This window comes from Peromyscus maniculatus, chromosome 13, assembly GCF_049852395.1.
Source record: "Peromyscus maniculatus bairdii isolate BWxNUB_F1_BW_parent chromosome 13, HU_Pman_BW_mat_3.1, whole genome shotgun sequence".
In the NCBI taxonomy this organism is placed as follows: Eukaryota; Metazoa; Chordata; class Mammalia; order Rodentia; family Cricetidae; genus Peromyscus; species Peromyscus maniculatus.
Genome location: NC_134864.1, coordinates 37284091 through 37306343, shown reverse-complemented (window position 1 = coordinate 37306343; position 22253 = coordinate 37284091). Strand labels below are relative to the sequence as shown.

The 22253-nt window shown below is 46.1% G+C and overlaps 1 protein-coding gene across 2 annotated transcripts in view; it reads right to left on the bottom strand.

Annotated features, from left to right (window-relative positions):
* Epha4 (EPH receptor A4) overlaps positions 1–20962 on the bottom strand; it is a 134207-nt gene extending 113245 nt beyond the window's left edge. For both annotated transcript variants that reach the window (XM_016009883.3, XM_006972130.4), the window contains exons 1-3: positions 20807–20962; positions 17566–17633; positions 12482–13145 (exon numbers count right to left, since the gene is read on the bottom strand). In XM_016009883.3, the coding sequence (XP_015865369.1) occupies positions 12482–13145; positions 17566–17633; positions 20807–20897 (823 nt within the window). In that variant the 5' untranslated portion in view covers positions 20898–20962. The remainder of the gene's footprint in view (positions 1–12481; positions 13146–17565; positions 17634–20806) is intronic.
* Between the last annotated feature and the right edge of the window lie 1291 nt (positions 20963–22253).

The following is a 22253-nucleotide window of genomic DNA, read 5'->3' as shown; positions in this document are numbered from 1 at the left end:
GAATGAACACAGAGCAATGAACTCTCAACTCCTCTCCTTGGTTAATCAGAGCCTCCGAACTGTAAAAAGACGGTTGTGTTATAAAACTATCTTCCCGCCTGCTCTCCAAACCCAGGGGCTGCTGGGCTATCTTCATTTTTTTTTCTATCTAGAATTTTAATGCACAGGCTCACACACCCCTTAAGGAAAACAAAGGTGTAAAATCTTCTTCTCAAAGCCCAGCCTAAATGTAACAAAATGGAGTGATGAAGGCTGAGCTCAGACAGCTAGCACCAGCTATTGATCTCTTCTCTCTCCCAACACTTTTCTTCTAATCCTCTCCATAATTACATAAACTGCAAGAGCTTTCTGAACCTGTCAATTCCTCTTGCATCCATTTTCAAATGGCCTGCGCAGACGTGGGCTGGGCGCTAGATCAAGCTGTCAATGCTCCCCCACCCCACCCCCCACTTGGCTATCGATGGTCCTCTTGGCACATCTGTCAAGGGCCTCCTAGGGTTCTCCAAAACTCTTCTCCCTTGGAAGAGCGCGAGAAGGGTGGAGGAGCCAGAGACCTTATTGATCCATTCTTTTAACATGCTAATTTGCCCGAGGCGGCTTCAGTCACTGCCAGGGTGGACACTTCAAAAGGAAACTGTTTTTCAAACTGGAGATGTCTTTTTCAAACACTCAAACTGAAAACAAATGAATCCAAGTATCAAGTTCACAGTGCTGTGTGGTGAACTGGGTTGGCCAAACAAAAGAGGCAAAGCCTTAGAAGATGGGTGGGGGCTGGCTGGAGGATGGGGAGAAAAGATGGTAACAACATCAGAAAAGGAGGAAGTTTGAAACATTTCCCACTAAGCATCAGAACCAAAGAGGAAGTAACCTAGTGAGTTTCCTTAACCTTGGGGGGAAAATTAGGGCCGATAAGATTCTGTCAGAGTAAAACATTAGTAACATTGATAGTGAGTGATAAATTGTTTGAGTATCTCCTTAAAGGAGGGAGATAGAAAACAAAATAAAACCAGCTGTTTCTTTATTTAACTGCACCTGTAACTGGTCATACATGGAGACAGTTAGCCAAAAAAAAAAAGAAAGAAAAGAAAATGAAAAAAGAAAGAAAGAAAAAAGAAGGGTTATAGAATTACCAAATTATTAAGATATTTGTTTACTGCCTTGGTTAAATACATGACCACTGAAACCCAGTACAGATAAGACCACAACACATAACTGAATGTCTAAAGACTATAAGGTACAGTATTACATTTGTAAAAGTTAATTCTTCAGAAACAGTAACTTTCTGCTGGGAGTTTCCAGATCATGTGTCTTGGGGGTTTTGTCAGTTGTGAATAGGATCTAAAGGATGAAGTCACATGAGAGAATGTAGGGGTCTGCTGGGGAAGCCAGTGGGAAACTGGACATCTTAAATCACAGATGCTCTGAGGGACAAAGGCTTTAGAGAAAGGCATTCCTGGCAGGCCGGGTCTTCCTTAATCATGAGGCTGGGCCATATTTACCTGCTATGGTATTATGGGAGAAAATCAGTATTCTGTTAACCTCTGACCCTTGGATCCCAGGCAGACAAAAGGCCCAGGCTGGAGCCCTGGGCAAAAGGAGCCAAATGTGAAACAGCAGGGAAGCAATTGTAAAGTTGGCTTGGGCACAGCCAGCGTCTTTGGGGCAAACTGCTATTCACAGAAACAAGCCATGAAGAGATACCGCCATAAAATATGAACAAAACGGAACCTTTTTTGTCTCGATTCTAAATTGTTAGTTTTATGGGACTTCATGCTGAACACTATGAAAAAAAAATCCAATTTGCTTTGAAGCGCATTAGTCTGTCTAACATCCTAATTATTGTTTACATTGCCATTTGCCTTCTATTAAGAATTGAATAATTACCCAGCACTTCATAGTTTAAAAAATACAAGCAAACAGGATTATCAGGGTAATTAGGAAACTGTACCATGGCTTTGTACTGGTGTGGGAAATATCTGCACTTGTGCGGGAAATGATCTTAATCAATCAACTGGCTTCAGCTGGTATTTTAAGGATCTCGAACAATCTGAGCTCTGTAACTTATTACGGAGGTTAGGAAGATCACCTTTGAGAAAGGCGGGTCTGTTTAAAGCCATGCTTGGAGCCAGACCAGCAGCTGAACTTTCTCAACCAATCATGACACCAGAGAACGCACCAAGTGCAAAGCATTCTGCTGCACTTTAATCCTAATAATCCGTCCCAAATGGACTTTGCACCGGATCATCAAACTCTGTCAGACCACGGAGTTGCAACCCTAAGCTCTTCTCCGTATTTAGATCTTATTTTCTGAAGCTGCCAAGTCTGTCTGGGCTGGGTTTCCCACCCTGTGAAATTAACTAAACTCAAGACTAATTGAACTTGAGAAACCACTTCATGCAAAATCCTCTTCTAGTGTATAAAAAAAAAAAAAAAAAAAAGTGAAGGAAGATCACTGGGTAAAACAGGCATTTGGCTTGTGCCCCTGTTTTAGAAGGAATAAGGTAAAACTTGGGCCCATTCGAAAATCTGGGGGAAATAAGGAGGGGAGTGCTATGCAAAGGCACTGTTCACCTCACAGTGCATAGAATATACGGTACGGTGGATACACTTTTGCTGAAGAATGGTTTCAGGGAAATAAGTGAACTGAACTGTTTCTAGACATGAGAACTGGTGTGTTCATTCATAGATACAGAAATGCTAACTGCAGATGAAAGAACTGTGGGTGTTCTGTCCCTCAGACACTTTGAATAACTGTTTGTTGAATGAGCCCATCCGTGAGTGACCTAAGACTTGTTTTTGGAACATCCCGGGACCTGACGACTCTTGCAAAGAAGTTTTATCTTTTCCTTCCGAAGGTTCTGAAGCTCTTTGTCGGGAACCCTTCTAAACATTCCTCGAATAATCTGAATCGCGCCATCTCCTCCCACCTCAGAGAGAACAGCAAGATCCCGACAAGAGCTGTCACTCTACAGACCCGTCTAAGGATTCACCAGAGCCAAGGGTCCTTTTCCAAAGGTCAAAATGAAATGAGCAAGCAGGGGCTTGGGTTGCTTGGCATGGAGCAGGGGGGAGCTGGAGAGTTGACAACCAGTCGCACTGGGGGCTGGGGGCTTTTACAAAAAGTGCCCAGTGCAAACAGTCCACTCTGGCCTCCAAGCCCCAATCTCTGGAACCATTCAAATCAAATGGAAGCCGAATTCATTTGCATGGTGTCTAACTCATCCCGCTCTGCATAAACAGACGGAGATTCTGGCTGGAGTTTCCAAAGGGAAGCCCTAGCTGCCTTTGTGAGAGGGGGAAATGGGTGTGCTGTTTTGCATGAAGGCGCATACAGAATATGCAAATGGAGAATTGGCTGCCTAGAAAGGCAAGGCCCGGCAGACAGCTGACGACCCACATTCACCCCGAAAATGCTGGGTGTCTCCAAGGGGAGGTGAAAGCCATTCCAACATGCCTGTTTCCCAGGAAGGCAAAATAGACCCTGAATATTCATAGGATGTCCATTTAGTTAGGGGCCTATTAATTACCCTGTAGACCATGGAACCAAATGACCTCACCTGCTTTCCTTCCCCATCCAGCTCAGAGGTACCTGCTGTCAAAAGAATAGGAGGAGAGGGGTTTTTAAAGTCCAAGAGAACAAGATCTGGTCTCTCTGGGTCTTCAATCATTTCCTCTCACCGTCAATCTAAAGAGAACACTGAGCCATGTTATTGGACACAGACAACCAGTTTTTAAGAAGCCAACAACTATAAATTACTGCCTAATTTTACGGAAGCAAATATCAGGTTGATTGAAATGCCACTCCCCCAAACTATCAGAATCTTCCAGATTAGGGCAAAGATTTTTCCCCCAGACCTCCTCAACTCCATTTTAATTAGGAACGTGCCTCAGTGGCCCACCAGGAAATGGAAGGGCACTCCAGGTGGTCTGACTGCCCAAACTCTAAAGGGCTGATGAACTCTTGCATTGGCTCTCCAACTTCCTGGCCTTGAAAACCCTCTCTCCTCTTAAAAGTCATCTAGGATGCCAAGACACTTCAATTGATGAGTTACAACTGTCTGTTTCCACCTTTAGCAAGTGCAAACAGAAGTTTGCAAAGCATATTTTAGATTCAGTTTGTTTATTTACATGTACACAGGGGTGGTCACGCCTTGTGGGGTTCAGAGGACAATTTTGCGGGAATCGGTTCTCTCCTTCCACCCTGTGTGTTTTGGGGATTGAACTCGGGTCATCAGGCTTGGCAGCAAGTGTCTTCGCAGAATCCCGGTATTTTGTCATTATTTTTTGTCATTGAAAAGTAACAAGTGGGGCTCGGTGGTGCATGCCTACAATCTCAGCACTCAGGAGGCAGAGGAAGAAGGGCTCACAAGCTTAAGGTTAGCTTTGTGAGTTCAAGGACAGCCCAGGCAGCACAGTGAGACCCTGCCTGTCTCAGAAGGAAAAAAACAAAGCAATAAGCTCACTTCAGGTTAACACAAATAAGCAATTTTAATGAAAACAAAACAAAACCAAAGAAATCTGTGTGTCTCAAAGAAAAAGATTACCGAGAAAAGGGGCATATATTCCCTAGTCTGTTTTTCTTTTGTATCTCTTTAAAAGCCTGGCGTTACTGGACACCTGGATTTTTATATTTGGCTCTGTAGTTAATTCAATGAGATATCATGTCAGACAGCTTCTGGAAAACTCCACTGAACTTCTGAGAGGGTGGCGGGCAGGGCAAACAGTGTCCTAGAATGAAAGTTTTGACTTTGTAGGCCATGTGAAAGGGTCTTACAGGAGTCCATCTGGATCACATTTCAAAATCATTGCCCTAGAATAGTGACTTTGAAAAATAGAGGGGATGACCCATGTAGGTCTGGAGTTAGAGAGATGGCTGGGGTAGGAGCACTGATTAGTCTTCCGGAGGATCCAGGTTCAATTCCTAGCACCCACCCAATCCACCCAAATGACTCACAACTGTCTGTACCTTAAGTTTGAAGGGCCCAACACCCTCTTCCATCCTCCTCACTCGTCAAGTGTTCTCACGATGCACATACATACACACATGAAACAATTCATATACATAAAATTTTCAAAAACCCATTATTACTACTACGCTGTGCTGACTACTTTTATGTAACTTGACCCAGCTAGAGTCATCAGAGAGGAGGGGACCTCATTTGAGAAAAACCCCATTAAGATCCAACTGTAAGGCATTTTCTTAATCAGTGATCCATTGGGGAGGGCCCAGCGCGCGTTGTGGATGGTGCCATCCTTGGGCTGGTGGTCCTGGGTTCTATAAGAAAGCAGGCTGAGCAAAGCCATGGGAGCAAGCAAATAAGCAGCACCCCTTCATGGCCTCTGCATCAGCTCCTGCCTCCAGGTTCCTGCCCTGCTTAAGTTCCTGTCCTGACTTCCTGATGAACAGCAAAGTGGAAGTCTAAGATGAATAAATTCTTTCCTCCTCAGGTTGCTTTGGTCATGGTGTTTCATCCCAGCAATAATGGCCTAGCTAAGATACATGCCACTACTCTTTCCTGAACAAGTAGCCACTAACCTTTCAAAACAAACAAACAAATCTCTCTGCTGAGATCTAGCAGGAATGCTATTGTTGGGCAGAAACTGACCAAGCACACCATATCCAGTCCTGGCATAGAAAAAATAAACGTAAAGGTTTCTACACATTGGAACTAGACAGAAACCTAGCAGGTAAAAGCACTTGCTGCTCTTCCAGGGAACAGGAGTTCAGTTCCCTGTACCCATAAGGAACAGCTCATGGCCACCCGGAACTCTAGCTCTAAGGGGTTCAATGCAATCTTCTGGCTTCCTTGGGCACCTGTACACATAGTGCCTGTACACACACACACACACACACACACACACACACACACACACACCAATAAAATTAATGAAGTGTTTTTTAGAAGTATTTCCATGTGATAACTGGCTCTAAGCCCTACATACATAATGCTCACACTAAATGGCATATGTCTGAGAATCAGCAATGTATACATATGACCTTGAGGTTAGGGAAGCTGAGTTAGCATCCATAATTGCATATCTTGTTAAGTGGTTGGTGGTAGTTGTGTAATGGTTAAGGCAAAGAATCTCAGGCCATGCATGGCATCAAAGATAGCTTCAAATGTAAGCAAATGAAAAATTTGTCTCATTTAAAAAAAAAGGGGGGCATAACTGAAGTAAGAACACAGACACTAGAAACTTATTGATACATTAACCCACAAGGCAACATGGCAAGACTTTGACATAGCCTGATGACTCCATGAAACGTAATTCTCTCAGATAAATATTTCATATGACACAGGCCAGAATTCCTTACTCATTTGTTTACTTATTCATCCATTCAATGAACATTTAATGAGATGTCGTGTGCTCCATCAGTTGTCACCATGGCAGTTCTTGGATAGACTAAACTAACCCCCCAACTCATTCATTCACGACCTCTCAAGGAGTTTTAATAAATTTATTTGCTCAAGATGAAACCAGAAAACTAACAAAATATGGCTCACAACTGTTTCTAAACAGAAATTGCAAAAATAACTTACAAGTTAAAGTGTCAACATAAAATATTAGCCTGGCATGGTGGCCCAAGCCTTTAAAACCAGTACTCAGGCCAGGCGGTGGTGACACACGCCTTTGATCCCAGCACTCATGAGGCAGAGCCAGGCAGATCTCTGAGTTTGACGCCAGCCTGATCTACAGGGCAAGATCCAGGGCAGGCTCCAAAACTACACAGAGAAACCCTGTCTCGAAACAAACAAACTGTATTCAGAAGGCAGAGGCACACAGTTCTTTATGAGTTTGTGGCTAACCTGGTCTACATAGAGAGTCCCAAGCCAGCCAGGGTTAGCCACACAGTAAGACCTGGTCTCATAAAATAGTATCTGAGAGATTATCGTATGAATATCTTATTTAACTCTTCCATAATGGAAGAAAGTTACACTCCTAATATGAAATGATATTTACAATAGTCACATTTTATAATAAACAAGGACAGTTAAACGGATGTCTGCTGTTTCTTTAAATGCATAAATAAAGGGACCTGTCAAATTGTGAAGAATGGTAACTCACAGAGCTGGAGTGAGTTTGAAACCTGAGTGCCTCTGTGTGTATGTGTGAGGGTGAAAGACTTCGCCTTTTTACTTTGCACAACCCTGCACTGGGAATTTTTCTGACAAGCGTGCAATTCTTTGGTAATATTAAATTCATCAACTAAAAGCAAAAGAGGAAAAAAAAATAATAAGTGGTGAGGTTCAATGATGTGAAAGTCAAGAGTTGCCACCAAGGCCACCTTTGCTCTGCAAGCTGGCAACCACCAAACCATTTAATCAGCCCTTTTCTGCACAGCTCAAGTATTAATAAAAATAATGACGTCTTAATTCACTTTTGAGAGGTACAAGGAAGCTCAGTTAGAATAAAATAAGTCATCAACTCTCAAATAACGTATTTCAAAAATCCCTGACTGAGATAATTCCCAGGGGACGCTTTGCTGAACCCAAAATAGAGACCAGCGCCAAGATCCCCTGCTCACAAAAGAAACCTGGCCACACAAAGAAGGGGAAAAAAACATTTTTTTTTTAGAGTATCGAAGAAAAAGGACAATAATTAAACCTTGCTCCTCTGAGATAAAGAATTAGGTCTGTGAGTGATCACAGACACGCTTCAAAGCTGCAGATAAAAGCAGCTCCGTGAGCCAAGCGATTGATTCTTAAAGACACGATTCAAAGGTAAAAGAAAAATTTCAAAAATGAAAGGGTAAGGAAGGGTGGCTCTCTGAACTATATGTGAAACCCTTCTGTCCACTGCTTCTTTCTATGACAGTCCTATCACATCTCAGACAAACACAGTCATCTCTCTTTTTTGATATAGCTCTCCTTTGCGGAGGATACATTTATAATATTTCAATTTCATAGCCGCCATGTCTTTTCTATACCATTCATTCTTGAAAGAGTTCGACAATGACGGTGTCTTTGAAAGACCTTTTGCCAACACGAACACAGGTGTGATATAACATAGGTCCTAGACAATACCTCGGTTTATAGTTGTTATGCATATTAGTTTGCATACTGGTTTGTTAGCATATTAGTTTGCTTTTATTGCTGGGGTTGGAACCCAGGGTCTCCCCTCACCCTGCACAATTGCTCTATGAGCTATAAGCCCCAGACCAGTAAAACAACCGATTGTCCATTCCTGCCTAGTTCCATCCTGACTTAACTGTCACTGTTATGATCCGTTGCCTTTTAAAGAATCTTTTGTTTTTTACTAATATTCTTTTTCTATGTACTTTCTGAAAACATTGTTTATTAGTACTTCCCAAAGAGGAAATCTGGGGCTCTCTTTTCATTTTCAGTTTTTCAATTAGGATTTTAGGGAAAAAAAATTAAGTCTATTGCTCTGCTCAGTTTTCTGAGCTAAGGGGAACTGTGCCCTAAACATCAGACACTTGTGTACATGTCTCTGCTCCCCAGACAGAAAGACCACATTATAGTTTGACTTTTCTTTGCAGATCTGACCCTGGGAAAGCAATCCCTCAGCCTGGGCTGACTGGGAGATATATATATATATATATACAGTCTCCTTGAGGACAGGCAAGTGGCTGACACTCTTCATTGACCTAGTGAAACGGAACGAAATCGTTTTCGAATGTGCTAGTCCAGAGCTACTTCAGTCAGCCAGCCTAGCATCTTCCAGGCCTCCTGACACCTCCCAGGCAGCCTGCATCCCTCTTCCATCAGCATGTACCGCTGGCTCTGAGAACCGCAAGAGGAAGTGTAACACTGTCACCGAGGTCCCTTGAGGACTCTAGAGGATGACCAGGGTTAGACTCAAGACAACAGGACACCCCAGGCCCCCACCCGCCCTGGCCATTTACACCCAAGGAGCCTTTGTCCAACATTTAAAATCTTAATCAATCTTAGCTCTGACTTCTCCGACCCCAAGGAAGATGGATGAGGAAGTAGGTGACCTTTCACCTGTCCTTCTATTTGTCCTGCTGCAGTGGACCCATTGAAAAGACAATGAGGAGGACCCTGCTGCCACAGTCGTGAAGAGCTGCCTTGGTCTCCTTTATGCTTCTCCTTAAGCTCTCTTTACATTCCCCTTCTTGCCCCTCCCCCAAATCGCTAGCCTTTCATTCAAAGAAAAGTTCTTTGCTATAGAGATAGAGGGGGGGAGATGCGGGGGTGGGAGTGGGCGGAGGGGGTGGGGAAGAGGCGAGGGACACTCCTCAAATATGATTTTCAGTACGAGCTGTGAAAAGGGTATAAGGTGCTTCCCATGCTTAGCTTTGACTGCAGGTAGTGGCTAAGAGACAGGCAGATCTTCATTCTAACCCAAGTCCCAAGTCAAAAGCAATGACCTTGGGAGGAGCAAGTGACAGAGATTAACAGGAGCATCCGTTTAGTGTTCATGATCTGCGAGGAGACTTTTACTGCCTGGAACCCTTTGGCAAATTTGCGAGTTGAGCATAATCCCTAATCATCCTGTTTTTATAGATGAACAGACCAAGGTTTAGAGGGCTCAGGAAATATGCCCAAGGTCACAGCGCCAGCCATTCAACTGAGAGACCTTCCAGAGTCACCACACCTGTCTGCCCTATCTAGGGATGCTGTGGGTCCATAAGGTTGTCAATCAATGTCAACTGTTTCCTTACTCCTGGGAGTTTTACAGTGTTGTGCCAACCCTTAAATCTCTCACTCACGTTTGGAATTTCAGAAATGCCCTGTTGTGCGACTTTTTTTTCCTTCGTTCCTAAGAATACCGGAGACTCTTGCTTGGCAGAAATGAAAAAAAAAAAAAAAAAAAAAAAAAAGACTGAGTTTTGTGCTTGAAGCGTCTCCTTGGGAGAGGTATCCGCTTAGTGAGAAAAAAAAAGAAATCAAATTTAACACACAGCTCCCTCCCCAGCTTGTATGAAAACACTAAGTTCTCAAAAATGACTCTGCTGCTGAGGGTGGTGCTGTGCGCATGTAAGTCTAACATTTGGGAAGTGGAGGCAGGAGGATCTGAGTTCAAAGCTATTCTCAGTTACAGAGTAAATCTGAAGCCAGCCTCATGTGATCACCTTAAAAAGAGGAACAATTCATGCGTCCCTGTTCTCAAAAGAGCCAAAACAGGGACTAGTGAGAAATCCGTAGCATCCACTGACAGCTAGGTGTAGCGGGCACAGAACTGTTACCCTAGCTCTACTGTGGGTGGAGACAGGAGAATCTCTAGGATTGGCTGGCTGCCAGACTAGCTTCCGGTTCCTCAAGACTGTCTCAAGAGACAGGCAGAGACAGTAAGTCCTCTTCTGGCCTTTGTCACATTATACCACACCACACACCACACACACACACCAAAACAAACAAACAAACAAACAACCATCCCCTTTTGTTAATTTTAAAACTGCCTTTGTAGACAGTTTGCTCAGAAATGGACAGGGCCAGCAGAGACTAGCTCCTCCCCTTCCAGGAATCACATGATGAAGCCACCAGTTCCATAAAGCAAACCATGATAGTGTTCAATTATCTTTCCATTCACTTCATCCCCCATCCTTTTCTCTCCCCCGCTCCCCCATTTGGGTTGTAAAGATGCCAAGGATTTGCAGGTAGAGCAATGTATGAATTAGCAGGGCCTATAACAACCGAAGATCAATAACATCAGGCAGACCGAGAGGAGATAAGGCCAGCAGAGTGAGCACGTTAGTAGGAAATGCAAGAGGAAAACACATGAATCTCTGGAAGATGTGCAAGTCCCATTTTACAAAAATCAAAAGGGCAGAAGCATCTTATCTAGAAAGCCACAGTGTGTCAGCTGTCCTGTGCACTTGGCTTGTCTGTCTGCTTATGGCTGTCGTTCCTTCCCCAGTAATAAGGCACACTCTCCTTTTCTCACGCAAATAATGCCAGCACATACTTCAGAGTTTCTACTCAGTCCAGCTGATCAAGTAGTTCCCAAGTCAAAAGCCAACCAAACAGCATGCAACTCATCTTTTCAGAAAACTTCCCACTGGAATTTGCAAAATTTTCAAGTCAACACTTTAGCTTGGAAAATACGTTAATCCATCTTTATCTTGTTTTATTGACAATGAAATAAAAGGGCATTCATAGACAGCTACTCCTAGAGAAAAACTACAGCAAATCAGTGAAGGCCCCCAGCGGAAGTATAAAACCTCTGAAAGGGAAACACACAACCCGATGATGATGACACAGGAATATCCAACAATGTCCTTTTCTTGAGGTGATGACCACAGACTCCCGGTCTAGCAAGTGGAACGCCTTACACTTGATCCCACCCTGTCATTAGGATGCTTGAGATGCCAGACAAATTGTTTGGCAGTCATTGACTTCGGGCTCTTTAATCACCAAATCGGATGAACCCAAGGCCAGGACTGATAGAAAAGACTCATCCCATCTGCCCCGTAGTCGCAACCTGGAGACATGGCGCCACTGGCCACTGTTTAGCAATGGCCATAACGGAGTGGGCAGTAGCAGACTATGAATGAGCATTAACAACCAATGCCAACCAAGACAGAAGACTTGGAATGACTGGCTTATTTTGGTACCTTAATCCACACATGGTACAAGCAAGCCCTATCTATAAATGTGGGCTCCTGTCATCCCCGACTCTAATGCAAAGTTGCTGAGAAGCCAGACTCTGCTCTGACGGACAGAACAAGTCAAGAACGAAATGCTGACTCTGAACTTGGGGTGAGACAGGTGAAAAATCCCCTTAGTAACATGAATAATAATTATCACAATAAAAATATCCTTTTCCATAAACCAAAATGGATTGCAATTTACTGCTATTGCCTCTGACCACAGATCAAATAAAGAGACTCTTTCTAACTGTATTAGGATCTCCTAAAAGAAACAAAGAGGTCTTTTGTCAAGATTAATTTTGCTTAGAAACCCTTCAAGGGGTGTTAGGTGGAACAGAGGCACTTGAAGAATCTCCTATGTTGTTACTCTGTTGGACCGCTTCTCCACTGGTCCATGAGGCAGGAAGAAATGAAAGGACTTTCTATACAAGCATCATTGTAACCAGTGGGAGGGCACCTTTGCTGGGTGAGTCAACGTACATACACTTCACACTTAACTCCTTCATGCTCATACACAGTCTGCCACTTTTACCAAGTCAGCAAACTGAGGCTGGGGGGTAGGGGGGGTTGTGTCTGCCCTCTTCAAGCCAGGCTCCACCATCAAGCCCAGCTCTTCAGCTTGTTCATTTACATTTCAGAAGGGGCATCAAGCCGGCTGGGATCTAAGTGCCTGTTAGCAAATGTGCCTGGCCTTCTGCTGATTACAGCAGCATCATTTGTTTTCTCACTATTAGAAATGTCTTAGCCTTGCCACCTGGAGCTGTGGCACTTACTCATTAGATCCCTCTGTCCCAGCACATCCCACGGGGGCTGCTAATTACTGGCTCTACTCCATTCAGTCTCATCTCTGATTTAATTACGTGCACTAAGCCCTAATGAAAAGTACAGTATGGCTGTTCTTACCTTGGCATTCACCATTCTGCTCCTCATGCCCAGCATTGCATAGGCAGTTGCCAATGGGTACCAGCCATTCGCCATCTGCCCCACAGTACATTTTTGGCACATCCTTCTCTTCGGAGTTGTTGACACAAGAGCCTCGAACTTCCACCAGCGAAGAGGTATCGGCCCCCGTGATGGTGTCAGGAAACTGGGCTAGATTTCGCACAGTGAGTGGACACTTCTTGTAGAACACACGGACAGACACCAGGGCGATGCACGCCCCCACATCCTGAAAGGCCAGGTAAAAGCCCTTCTTGCTCAGGGGCCCTACATCCCGGATCTCAGTGTTGAGCTTCATGATTCTGTCACCAATGTCCACCTGGGTGAAGCTCTCATCAGCCGCGATGGTGTCAATCTTGCCAAACTGGCTCTCTCTGATGAAGCGCTCCTTGTCGTTGTCCGATTCGTAGTAGTACAGGTTAAACGTCTCCTTGCAAGTCCCCATGACGCCCGGAAGACTGTTGCAGTCTCTCAGAGTGAACTTAATCTCAATATACACCCTCTGCGCCCCTTCTCGGGTGATCCAGTCAGTTCGCAGCCAGTTGTTCTGACTGGCTTCCATCACGTTGCACACCTGGTAGGTTCGGATCGGTGTGTTTTTTTCATCCATGATGCTCACTTCCTCCCACTGCAAAGGCCCAAAGAAAACATTATCAACAAGAAAGTTTCATCAGACAGAGATTCACCCAATCTATTTCACACTCTGAGGACATTAGTCACCCTTCCAATAGTGAAGAAAATGACCATGCGTCAGTCCCCCAGAAAACGGTATTAATGAGTTATCTTGCTATTTTCTTGGGAAAATCCCGCCCCCCACCTTGCTGCAAGCACCACCACCCCCCTACACACACACACACAATGTTTCACTTTCCGCCTGAAATTAAAAGGCCAGGGTGGATTTAGTGCCTGTTTGTTCTCAGCAATTCTTGGGGTGGTCCAACAACCTCAAATTCACCTAATCACAAGAGCTACCACTTCAAGTGGCAACAGTTCACATTTACTCATAAATGAAATAAATTACCCTGTATGTGTGTTTGTTTTAGCGGCTAAACAGAACCCTGCAGATTCAGGGCAGGAAGCGTCGAGCTTGCCAAAGGAAGACAGTTCTCAGTTAATTAGTGTTCCTGTCAGGACTCTGCTTTCTAATACTTTTTTTTTTTTTTTAAGCGACTAACTATGTTATTTTTTAAACATCATGTCTAGTCTTTAAAGGGAAAAAGGGAAATCCCACCTGGTTTCAGCAAACCTGAGAAGACAGTACATTTCCTGGCTGGGTTTCCCAAAATCCACTATGGCAGGAATAGGAAAGCTTTGAGAGGCAGCATTGAGTTACAGAGTCTGTGCCTGTTCTTATTTTTGAAGTACAGACACACACAAGTAAACAAGGATGAATGAGTGTGTGCTTCGCTTCCAATTAGTCACAGGCAGTAAAATGAAAATAGTAAGTGATATTTATGACTGAAAGTCCAAGAAAGAAAATTCACCGGGGGTGGGGGGGGCTGTTTTCTTCGTGTTCTACTTCCCAACACACAGATTCTAATGGTGGGCAGTGGCCATTCTGAGAGATTCACTTTGAGCACAGTGATAATCTCACCCGTCCTGTAGTTTTCAAAGCTAATCCTAAAATGGGAGAGGCAATTTGGGGTACACCTAACCCCTGGCTCCTTCTAGACTGCTAGACAGTCTCCAATTCTTCATTAACATTTAAAATAATGCAGGATTGATATAGATCTGGCATAAATCAGCTTAAGTACCTAACAGGAATATAATTAGAGGGAAAAGGGAGTTTTGAAAAATTTGTATTCCACAATGGCACATTCACTCTATCTAACAAGGCACATAGAATCCTAATGTATCTCTCAACAGGTTCCCATCCTTGCACTGAAAACTATTAATGGATGGAAATGCTACTTCATGAAGGATCATAATGCATGAAATTCTCTATCTCTTTCCTCCGTTTTCACTGTGAAAGTTGGAACTGAGGGGGTAAGTGCTCTGTGGTGATCATTTTTTTTTAAATCTATAAGCAACAATTTATTTATTTGGGGGAAATTCATGTAAATTTAAATTAGATTCCCCACCCAAAATGCCTACTCAGTATATCTCTCACCTCAGAACATATATGAACTGGAAAAGTCCATGTATTAATATAAACGAAAGCAAAGGGAGTCTTTGAGCCCCCATAGAGTAATTTGGGTCAGGTGAACGTCTATCCTGCACTGCAGTGTCTGACTGAAGACACCGATCCCTGCCCCATGGCAGTCATGGATCTTCCCTTAGTGGCCTATTTCATAATCACCAGCATCAGCAACTCAGCAGCACACCCCTTTAAACAAATGGGCACCGTCAGAAAGGAGTGCCTGCTTATATGACGCCAGCAGGAGCCAGTCTTCACTTGTTCCCATTCTCCTCATCTTCCTGACGGCTCTCTGGGACAGGGAGGCATCTGACTCCATCCGTGGTACTGGAGGGGTGGTGGGATGGGCATTGGCATGTCCGGTTTCTTTTGCTTTTAAAGTAATGTGTTACAAGTAAATGCCATTACTGGACAGCTCTCCTGTTTCCAAGCAGGATGGGAAAACATTCTATCTACAAGGAGAGAGTCCTGAACAAGCAAGCAGGCCCCATGTTTTTACCCTTAGCTTGGAAAGACTTTTCCAAGACATCCATTGCTAGTTCACGGATCCTCAGAAGTTACTTTCCTTCCAAACCTGAGAATTTCAATGACAAAAAATCTAGAGATTAACTGGACTTTAAATTTTGACAGTTTTCTCAATGGTAGTTATGTCTTTGAATGACTTTTTAATTAATTTTTTTGGTTAGTGTATAAAATAAAATGTTTTATTATGACATTTTTATACATATGTACCACTGTGCCTTGCCCTTCTTCAGCCTCCTGATGCCCCCTTGTTCCTTGCTGATCTCTTTATGCCCAATCTGCTTTCATGTCACAAATATATACATATATACGTATATATGTGTATATATATATATGTATATATATGTGTGTGTGTGTGTTTACATGCAGCTAAACTTACATTCTGCATATGAAAAAAAAACAAGTGATGTTTGCCTTTATTTCTCACTATTTCCCTCTCTTGTTCCTGCAGAGTGACTAATTGTGATATATGCTAGTAAAATTTCATGTCTGACCTCTTAGGATAATAGCTGAAATGTTACACAGCTCATAATAATAATGGAGGAAAAACTGTCTACTCAAGTCCATAGAAAGTTTTGGGTTGCTCACAGGAAGCCATACAATTTTTTTTTTTTTAAATAGAGACTTCAAAACATTGAAAAGAAGTTTGAGTGTAAAATGCATGAGCAAGTACTCTTCCAGCAATTCTATGGAGGAGAAGGAGGAAAAAGGAGTCTGCATACTAAATTGCAAAGAAAGCTTTCTAGAAACCAGACAGAGGATAGACTGTACTTTCAAATGTGTCCCTCTTTGTTTTATATCGGCCAAGTGTACATTTAGTGAGACAAGCTGGGTTCCAAATGATCTTAGCTGAATCCTCTCCTCATGCTTGGGGCAGGGAGAAGGAGGAAGGAGGCTCCTTAAACTTTTTAAGAAGCACAGCACAGACTTGCCATCCTCAATTTTGCTGGCTGGCAGTTGTCAGACACTCTGACCCAGGGAGTGAAAACTCCTGGTGAAGCCCTGAACCAATGACCAGTCCAGCATCTGGGATTAACACTGAGTCTGACTCTGCAGCGAGATAAAGCTCTGTGTACCTTTCTACACGCTCAAAGGATGAGGGCAATTGCCTGCAATCAGCACTGAATGCAGCCTGTCTACACTACCAGAGGCCTGCCAATCATTCTCCCTCCTAGATTTATTTAAAAAAAAATGGTTTGGGAGACAGAATGGAGTTTTTCAAAGACCAAGCCTACAGCAGGCAGTCAAGTTCAGACAGAAAAACGGGAAAGCAAGGTAGTCTCCATTTTACTTCAGATGAGTTACAAGGCCTGCTTTGGTTCTATTTTTTTGTTGTTGTTGTTTTGTTTTGTTTTTGTTTTTTCTTTTTTAATGACTATTTAATTGCCCACTCAGTTTTGAAACACATATCGTATAATAGTATCTATGAATCCTTTTGGTTCTTTGTTTGGCAATTCTTTATTCAACTGTTGGGTGTGGAACACCATGCCGGGTGCTGGTATCACAATGTCTGTCTAGCCAGACTCGTAATCTTTGCTTCTCATTATGTTTGATCAATCGACTCAGTCCTAAACTATCATGCGTGTAAGGGTCGGATGGCTTGCTGAAGTTTTAAAGGATGTAAACTCTTTCAGTTTGGGTCCAGTCAGATGTCTTCCCATCACTGATTCATTGGCTACTCAGGGGGATGGGAGGATGTGGTTGCTGAAGGAGTAAATCTTAGGCTGGAGATGGTCCTGGGGAGTTCTATAGCTTCCCTAGCTGAGAATGAGGAGGAATGCACTCTTGTACGTTACAATCAAGCACCCCAAGTTTGCAGCGACCCAGATTCCAAATGCTCAAACTTTTCAGGTTTAATGCCCAAAGCCTGGAGGGTTCTTCTGGCATCCTCCACCAGCAGCTGACTTAAGGTTATGACCATAAGGTAAGGAAACCAGCCTCCCCCACTGAGTTGGTGGGTATAATTGGAGATGTTTTCTTTCTGCTGTCTTTCTTACTCTCCTTCTTCATCTGGAAGCGGAACAATCGCTCTAAAATTAACCCCGCCAGGACTCCATGACCACCAGAGTAATAGGCATAAATTCTAATTTGGTCCCCAGATCGTATTTCTTGTCGGTATTTTAGTTTTAAATAGGCATCTAAGTCTCTACCTCCACCGATCTCCTAATTTTGAAGTCCCTTTCTGCCCTTTTGGTTTCTAGCTCTTCCATGACAGAGCTATCCGAAGGGAGTATTGGATTTCTCCAACAAAGCGTAATTCACTTCATAGGCCACAGTGGAAATCTGACCCCCTCACCACAATCACCCAGAATCAAGCCATTAGACTCTCAGAAAGTGGCTAATCACACTCCTCTCCCCCTCTTGTACCAGAGAGGGCCTCAGAACTTACCCCTCCTTCCAGAGGGCTTGCTATCCACCCAAGCTCTCCCTGAACAGATCTGGAATCCAATAAAGTAACTGCAAAAAAAAGTATAAAAACACAAAGGAAAATAGATTAATTTCCAATTGCAAAAAGCCAATAATACAAAAACCATTTGCCTGAGCGTTTCCATATGTGTTGAGGGTGCACATATCCACTCTGACCAAAACTCAAACTCGACTCACTTATGTAAATAATCACTCCTCACATGGTCTTCTCTCCTCTTTAAATCTGCAGGTTCTTATTTATTTAACTTGCTTAGCATTTAAAATTCCATCCCAGGACCCAATTGATTCATTTTTTTTTTTTCTAAAAAGGATGAATAGGGCATCTCAAGCACAATTCAAACAAAATAAATATATCAGTGTAGGACAGCAACACCAGAGAGCAAATTCTGCATTCATCTTTGTCTGCTATCTACTAGATGTATTTGTTTTTGCAAGCCTCAGATGACCACATAACTCACCAGCGGTGGTGACAGACCCACAAGTGAATGCTATCGGAGGACCCAAAGGGTCATGGAAAAGGCTGTCCTCGCCCCCCCTCCCCCCCCAGCCCACCCCCACCACACCATCAAATGAATAGGCCCTGGATGTAGCATCCGCTGCTTTTTTAAATATCAAAGTTCCAGAAAGAGGGAATGCCGGACGGGTGGGGTTAAAATGCAAATGTACTGAAGTATTCTCTTTTTCCGAGGTCCTTTGGAGGACAATCGAGATGAGCCCTCCACCCCCAGGAAATGGCTGGTTTGAATTTTAGGTATGGAGTGCTGCCTAATGGATTTAGTATGCCTGCGCTACACCTAACGTTGGGCCTCCAAGCTAGGGGGGGAGGGAGAAGACACCTCCAGAGCTGCGATACCTTTCTCAGGGTGGAATAAAGCTATAGGTGCCGACGACATTGAAAAAGAGGCAGTGGATTCCAAACCTATCACATTGCCTTTCCCACCACGGATCTTCACGCCTGGGGTCGAAAGGCCCATCTAAAAGGGACCCTTGGATTATTAATTTGATCGGGGAGGCTGGCTCTTTAGGCTGGGGGAGGGGTGGGAATGGGAGGCCTCTGTCCTTGCAGCCGGGAGCACCCCAACTCTCAGTCTCACCCCCAGGGCCTGGAATTCTGCCCACCTCCCCTCATTTTACTCCTCAAATCAAGGAAGCTCAAACCAGCCCCTTTGCCCTAGCTCTCCGAAAGCTCCTGTATTCCTGGGGTCTATTAATTATTCTAACATGTAGATCCTTCTCCGGGTCGCTCCGGCCTGGAGTTGTGGTCCCTTCTCTCTTCCCGGTCCCTAGAGAAAAGCCCCGCTACATCCACTTGGATTTATGTAAGGTGGATTAGGGACACAAAGGGAACAATCAGACCCAATTTACAAAAAAAGGGAGGGAGTAGAAAGGGAGGGAGAAAAGGAAACGTGACGGGAATAAAAAGCAACAAAATGAATTAATTTTTAAGGGAAGGAGGGGCAAGGGGGTGCAGCTCCCCTCCACTTCTTTCAACATGAGCTTACGGTTTGCATCGAGCGCCTTTTTTGTCTAGGGCGCCCAGTCTTGCTTCCCAAAGGGAAAGGAGGGAAAAATTAAAGGTAAAATGAACCCTAACCCCAACTGTCTCTACGTCTGAGGCGAGAGAGGTCTCAGGGGACACACTTAACAAGTGTGTGAAGTAAGTAGCCCGAAGAACGCGAGGTACGCGGGTTCCGCTCCGAGGAAAAGCCCTAGGGACCGAGCGGCAGCCGCTGCCGAGTTGCTAAAGCGAAACCACAGACCAAGGAGTGAGGAGATGCAGAGGGGAGAGATCACCCTTCTGCCCCCACCGCCCCCTCCTCCGCCCCCGCAGTGTCTGTGGGCAGGTGTATGACAGTCTCCAAGCCTCCGCCGGGAGAGCTCCGGGTACCCTCTGCCTAGCCAAGCCTAAGTTGGTTTTTGGCTCCCTCCTTCGGAACAGAAAAAATGATAGTGGATTGCACAGGAATAGATAGATGGACAGATGCCTGGGGAGACGGGGGATGGAGAGATGGATGGATGTTTGTAGGGAGTGGGAAGAATCGATGAGACAGATAGATGCACAGATAATGCACGCTGGTTGGGGCACGAACATAGGCAGGAGCCCATGTTCGCCCACTGTGTGCACTCGCGGTATCCGGCACAAATCGTCCAGGTCCATGCAGGCACCCGCGCCAGGCACACATTTGCCCTCAAACACACACACACACACACACACACACACACACACACACACACACACACACACACCATGCGCTTGAGAGAGACACAGAGACACGGAGACAAGAGACAGAGAGAGCGCTCTCCTCCCTCTGTGCCCATCAGGAACTAAATGGTCACTATCTCTCCCTCACCTCGGACAGAAAAAGAGACCAACAATCCTTCCATCACGACCCAATAGACAAACAGAAAACAGCACCCGAATGGGTCCCGTCGGTCATGCATGTCCTTTCTAGACTAGTCCAGTACACCATTCCATAGAGAGAAGCTTAAAGTGGGCCGTGTTTAACTCGCTGGCTGGTCCCTAGGTTCACAGGATGATCTAAGGATCTGGGGTAGGGGAGAGGTAGGCCGGGGATTGCAACCTCCAGGGTGACCGGCCCGATGGAGAAAAAGGTGTCTGAGGCCCAGTCCTGGAAATCAGGTCACCGGCGCCCGACAAGCGGCGCCACCACCGCTGCGCTGCGGAGACCAGGCAGCCGAGTCCCGGGAAGCGCTGCGCTGGGAAAACTTTGCAGAAACCCGGGCTCGCCAGCCTTGGACAAGAGGCCAGGCGCGCTAAGCCTTCACTGCGCTCCACATCTGCGTTTCCCCTCTAGCCTGGGCTGCTGATGGGGAGGACTTGGCGCACACGTTTTTTTGTTTTGTTTTCAAATCCTGGTGTTAGCCCTGTGTATCCCCTCGGGGCGGCTGGAGCCAGCCTTGCAGGCGAATGCAGATAAACTTTGGCCTTTCACTACAAACTTGGGCAGAGTGGCAGCTTGCGTCGGTCACCCCCTCAGTTCAGGCTGCCTGATCGTCCTCCGTTTCCCCTTCGAGGGTCCCCTCTGTCCGACACCCTTCTCTGGAGTGGGGACGCGAGGCTCACGCCGCGCTCCTCCCCCCACACCCCCCATCCTAACTGGCTCGGAGCTCCTGAAGACCATTCATCAGCTAATGACCGGGTCCGGGGTCCCAGACCGCATTAAGGGCTGCCGGGCTCTTACCTTCATTCGCGGGGTATACCCTAGAACCGGTGACAGCGTCGCAAATCCCAAAGAGAAACGAAAAGAGGACGAAATAGAAAATCCCAGCCATGGTTCGCCGGTGCCAACGCTGCTCCTGCCGCTTCTATCCCAGTGGAATAAATGCTTAAGTTAGGAGTGCAGCAGTCTGAAGACATTGCCAAGAGGGTGGGCCCGGCCCGTGACGTACGCCCGCCAGTCCGGAGCTCGCGACCAATGGCAGTGCAGAACGGGCGCCGGGGCCCCGCCCCCACGGCGCAAAGCCCGCCCCGGGTCCCGCCCCCTCCAGCCTCCGCAGGGCGCAAGGTCTCCCGAGGCTGGATCCGCAGCGGTGATGGGTCTCTGCCCTCGCGGGCGTCCGCGGGCCTTGTCCTCCGACACCGCGGGGGATCGATCCCCTGGACGACAGAGGGGACTTCGAGAGACTCTGAGCGGACGGTGGGGAAGGCCAGAAAATGTTGGTCGCCTTCCCCACTAGTCGGGCGGTGTGAGGGGGAGAACAGACTCGGGTTGAGATGAAATAAGTCTGAAGTTGACCTGCACCTTGGCTCTTGTCCCTTGCTGAGGTCGTCGGGTCGCCGTCCCGCCCGCCCCAGCTCGGTTCGGGCGCTCCCTGTCGCTCGCCGCCACCGCCACCCTCTGCCTCATTCCCCGGTTGGGGTAGGGGACTTTCGTAGCTTGGTTACTCGATTCTTTCTTAGTTAACCAGCCCAAGGAGCCTAGTCGTCTCCAGTGCCTCCCCCACAACCCCAGCAGCAGGGCGCAGCCACTGTCCCCAGTCTTTCTGTCGTCCGGAAGTGCCAGGTTCGGGTGTTCACGTCGACCGAGCCCGGACCCGGACTATAAAGAGTAAAATCACCCCGCGACGGCCCAGGTTATGGGGAATCCACTGTGCATTTTCCTGGGAGAGTCCCTGCAACCAGGTCTAGCCATTCGGGACACCTAGGTGTAGACGGGAAGGGCCTAAGAGTGCCGGCACCTGATGCACAGACGGGGCAGACTGAGGGTCGCAAGCTGCCTGGAGCAGCCACTGTGGCTCGGAGCTCCGACGTCTCCCGGTGCTGATGGGGACTGTCTCCCCGGAGACCAAGGTGAGAGGCCCTTCACGCAGAAACTTGCCCCACAACCCCGCGTTGTCCTGGGTGCCAACTATCGACCTCCCAGGGACACAGGCACCATCGAGACCGCGCTCGGTCCTCCGAGGCTCAGGCCACGAGAGAAGCCACTTGAGCGCCCACCGGAGACAGCAGCTCGGCCAGCTGCCTGAGCCCGGGATGCTACTGGGTCCCCAGGCGTTGGGAGGACTGGGATTCCAAAGGACGCGTCTCCCTTACTCCCCTCAAGTCGCCCCCTCCTTTGGCTCCCTTCCGGGCCGGGTTTTCCTCCAGCAAGCCGGGGTCTCAGCCCGAGAGCGATGCCGGGGAGGTGG